Source organism: Alosa sapidissima, chromosome 1 (assembly GCF_018492685.1).
Source record: "Alosa sapidissima isolate fAloSap1 chromosome 1, fAloSap1.pri, whole genome shotgun sequence".
Classification (NCBI taxonomy): domain Eukaryota; kingdom Metazoa; phylum Chordata; class Actinopteri; order Clupeiformes; family Clupeidae; genus Alosa; species Alosa sapidissima.
In genome coordinates, this window is record NC_055957.1 from 1,603,319 (window position 1) to 1,608,318 (window position 5,000).

Consider the following 5,000-nt stretch of genomic DNA (forward strand, 5'->3'; position numbering starts at 1 on the left):
TCTAATCATAACGTTAGCGTGCGCAGTCTGCACCACACTTAAGCCCAAATCACACCAAAGATTCGCAACGAGATGAGCTGCAACATTCTATTAACCAGCAACTTGATGCAACATTCTATTAACCAGCAACTTGATGCAACATTATAAAACCTTGCAAATGTGACTAGACATGGTGAATGCTTTACAAATGTGACTAGACATGGTGAATGCTTTGCAAATGTGACTAGACATGGTGAATGCTTTGCAAATGTGACTAGACATGGTGAATGCTTTGCGACGGCTTGCAGCGACGTGCAGCATCTATTTCACACCCAATAAGACGTTCTAAATGGAACGCGATCATAATTAAGACAAGAAGATCTCCAGTAGATGTAAACGCATTGACAGTGAGATGCCGCCGCACACGCATTGACAGTGAGATGCCCCCACTGTTTGTAAGATCAAAATAAGACGTTCTAAATGGAACGCGATGTAATTAAGCTGTTCGGTTCTTTTCCATGCGTCTTGGAGAGGTATGTGTGCTGACTGTGTGTGTGTGTGTGTGTGTGTGTGTGTGTGTGTGTGTGTGTGTGCTGACTGGGAACTCCTTTCTGCAACGGGCTTTAAACAGACGATCTGACGGGTTTTAATACAACCGTCTACTGGAGACCGGCCATTAACCCAAACCTGTAGTCACGCCAGGCGTTTAAAGAGACAGGCGTCCATTTGGGGCTATTATTTGAAGTTTTACGGTATGTATGTATGTATGTATGTGTGTGTGTGTGTGTGTATGTGTATGTGTGTATGTGTGTGTGTGTGTGTGTGTGTGTGTGTGTGTGTGTGTGTGTGTGTGAGGCAGGACTAACCTTCGACCTGTTCATCATGGGCCTTGGTGGTGACATCCGAAGAGGAGCTGCTCTCCTGGCAGAGGACACAGTCTTCCAGCAGACCGCTACGCACCGGGCCTAGCACACGCACACACACACACACACACGCACACACAAGCACATTGACCACACACATACTACATTGACTTTACAAATTGTGACATCGCCACCTTGCAGTGCTAGTGCTCGGCTGGTCATTATGACATATGATATAAAAAAACAGCCTGACCAGCTGAAGGAACCTATGATGGTTGACCAGCTAGACCAGCAAATCTCTTGCGAAAACATTCCTTCAGCTGGTTTACCCAGTTTACGATGATGATTCAACTGGTTTTGCTTGTCATACCACCTGAAGCTGGTCATTTTAGTTGGTGTTGCTGGTCTACATTGCTGGTTTAACTGGCCATGCCAGCTTATGTTGGTCATTCTAGCAAACCAGCATGACCATCTTACACCAGCTGTATCCCACAAGACAGGCTGGTCACACCAGCATGACCAGCTTCCTCAGATGGTCACGCCAGCATATCCAGCTGGTGGCCCAACCAGCTACACCAGCAAAGACCAGCAAGAGCTGGAAGAAAACCAGCAAAGACCAGGAGCTAGAGCCAGCTAGCAGCATAAGCTGCTTTCTAGCTGTTTTTTTTCAGCAGGGATATCAGTGCAAAGCTAATTCGTGCCCGTAGCTGATGACCCCGTAGCTGATGACCCACACCTGGTGTGCCAGGTTCCCAAGGTTGCCAAGAACAATGTCTCACTTTGATTTTGGTCCAACCAAAAGTACCTCTGTTTTGTCATCATTTAGCTTTAAAAAATTGTTGCTTATCCAGTGATTAATGGAGGTTAAGCATGCAGTGAGGGAGCAAAGGCCATCTGGGTTTGTTGGCTCCACGTCCAAGTCATGTTTTACAGACACATGTTATGAATGTTGTGATCAATGGTGTTGAATGCTGCACTCAAATCTAGAAGAATAAGGATTGAGACTTTGTTTAAGTCAGTAGCAAGTCTGTGATCATTAACTATTTTTAGTTTAGTTTCTGAGCTGTGATTTGATCTAAAAACTGATTTTTTTTCCGAGAATACTGTTCGTTGAGGAAAGTATTAAGCTGATTACAAACAACAAGTACCTTGCTCAGGAAAGGTAGGTTTGATATAGGCCTGTAGTTGCTCAATATATTATGGTCAAGATTTGACTTTCTAAGTAAAGGTTGCATGACAGCGGTTTTAGAAGCAGTGGGAAATATACCAGAGCACATGTTGAGGAGCTGGTCTGAGTTATAATTTTGCTGAGCTCAGATTGCGTAATAGTGCTAAAAAAATCTGAATTTTGGGGGGCTGTTTTTGGGTGCACTATCAAACGTATTACCTGTGCTACCAATGGCCTCCCTTATAGAAGTTATTTTGTTTTTGAAGAGGCCTGCAAATTGTTTGTATCTTAGAGAAGATGCCTGACGTGTGTCAAAGGGTGTTTGATGTAGTAGCCTGTCAATGGTGGAGAACAACATCCTAGAGTTTCCACTGTTTTCAGCAATTACCTTAGAGAAGTGATCTTTCTCTCTCTCTCCGAACACTTTTATTGTAGTTTGCTATTTTTTGAATCAATGGCACGGTGAACTTGTAACTTAGTTTTCCTCCATGTTCTCTCAGGTTTCCTACAGGATCTTTTTAGGTCATGGATATTTTCGTTCATCCAAGGCGTCAGTTTGCTACAAGGTCTTTTTTTAGTCTTTAAAGGAGCCACTCTGTCATGCAGGACACTTAGTTCACTATTGAAGGCCTCTACCATTTGGTCAAGAGAATGATTGAACATATCTGAGTTTCTGGAGTCTGCAAGAGCTGTGCACTGCTGCTCTGCTCTAGTGTTCCGGAACCGTGACTTAATTGTAGTTTCGGGATAAGGGGTAATAAGAGGGATAATGTATGGAACGCCGGTCATTATTGGAAAATAAGTCCCGACAGGGCCAACCCCAATGCACCAGCGGAGGGGTCTTGCTTCGCCCTGAAGGGACTTATTTTCCCATGATGACCAGCGTTCTATACATTATCCCGCTTATTATACGGCTACTTGCCAAAACGAAAAAATAAACTCCACGATATGTCTCTTTATATTTATTTGTTACTGTTTTGTCGTGACTTTTGCTGATAAATAAATAGTTCACAACAACACACGCTGAACTTGAATCAAACGTTCTTTAGAACACAGCTGATCAACCGTCTGCTTTGAAGTAGTCCGGACTACTGCGGAGTGATATGGCATCAGCAGCACAAAACCCGTTGCCATTGACAACGCTTATTATATGTTTGAGCGGTAATTACATGAATTTATTTTACCGTAGAACGTTGGGAATTCAAATCAATGGAGCGCTCTAGCATTGCGAAGAGCCGTATCATAAGCTAACAGAACGCACTCTAACCTTTTTTTTGCTTGTCATTGTCGCCCTGGTCAGATTTGGTTGCCATGACTTCAAAAAGTGTCTTGAGGATGCTCCGCAGGTCACTGGCATAGTTTGTCTGCAGCTGATCTGCCACACCTGCACAGGTGAGAGAGAGAGAGAGAGAGACAGGACATTACACCTGCACAGGTGAGAGAGAGAGAGAGAGAGAGGCAGGACATTACACCTGCACAGGTGAGAGAGAGTGAGAGAGACAGGACATTACACCTGCACAGGTGAGAGAGAGAGAGAGAGAGAGAGAGAGAGAGAGAGAGAGAGACAGGACATTACACCTGCACAGGTGAGAGAGAGAGAGAGAGAGAGAGAGAGAGGCAGGACATTACACATGAACAGGTGAGAGAGAGAGAGAGAGAGAGGCAGGACATTACACATGAACAGGTGAGAGAGAGAGAGAGAGAGAGACAGGACATTACACATGAACAGGTGAGAGAGAGAGAGAGAGAGACTTTGTGTGTTTTACAAAGAAATATTGTTTTCAAAATTCAATCAAGGAGTGAGAGGGGAACAGTGAGAGGAGGAGAGGAGGAGGTGAGACCCTCAGGGCATGTACCTGATATACAGACGAAGAGGCGATGGATAAGGTCGCTGCTGCTATGGAAACGAGAGCGGATTTTGTTGCGGGCAGCAGTCTTGGCGGCCTGTAGGGCCAACTGCATATCCTGCTGGTCCAGTCCCTCAGAGCTGCTGGTCAGACTACTGATGGGGCTGCACACACACACACGCACGCACGCACACACGCACACACGCGCGCACACACACGCGCGCGCCCACGCACGCACGCACACACACACACGCACGCACGCACACACACACACACACACGCACGCGCACACACGCGCGCACACACGCACGCACACACACATGCACGCGCACACAGACAGACACATATTGTTGATTTAAGAAAGAATTCAACTGCTATTCTGTTTCTCTCTCTCTCTCTCTCACACACACACGTTACCTGGGAGTGTATGTGCTGGACAGACTGCATGTTGTGACAGACACACTCTCACAGTCACTGCTGGACACTGAGCTGAGAGGAGAGTCCTGAAACCTGATGAACACACACACAATTACCACACACACACACACACACACACACAATTACAACACACACACACACACACCACAATTAACACCACACACACACACACACAATTACCACACACACAGACACACACATTGACAATAAAGCAGACTTTGACTTTGACTTTGACACACCACAATTAACACCACACACACACACAAACAACAACAAATTAACACCACACACAAACACCACACACACACCACAATTAACACCACACACACACACACACCACAATTAACACCACACACACACACACACACACACACACACACACACACACACACACACACACACACACACACCACAATTAACACCACACACACACACACACCACAATTACCACACACACACACACACCACAATTAACACCACACACACACACACACATACACACACACCACAATTAACACCACACACACACACACACCACAATTAACACCACACACACACACGTACCTGCTGATCCTCTTGATGTCTCGGGCGTCCCTGTGCGTGTCCTCTGGCGTCCTCTCCTCACTCCTGCCTGGGCTGACCTTTGACCCTGAGGCTGGGGCTGGACGCAGCTCTCCACACGCTGCTGCAGGAAGTGTGTTTTCC

General features: G+C 45.9%; 1 protein-coding gene across 1 annotated transcript in view; it reads right to left on the reverse strand.

Annotated features, from left to right (window-relative positions):
- Positions 1-5,000, reverse strand: part of zfyve28 (zinc finger, FYVE domain containing 28) — a 35,119-nt gene that overhangs the window by 2,775 nt on the left and 27,344 nt on the right. Inside the window, 5 exon segments of the mRNA XM_042085457.1 lie at positions 846-944; positions 3,278-3,394; positions 3,867-4,021; positions 4,275-4,367; positions 4,860-5,000. The exon segment at positions 4,860-5,000 is cut by the window's right edge and continues 1,011 nt beyond it. Coding sequence (XP_041941391.1) covers positions 846-944; positions 3,278-3,394; positions 3,867-4,021; positions 4,275-4,367; positions 4,860-5,000 — 605 coding nt within the window.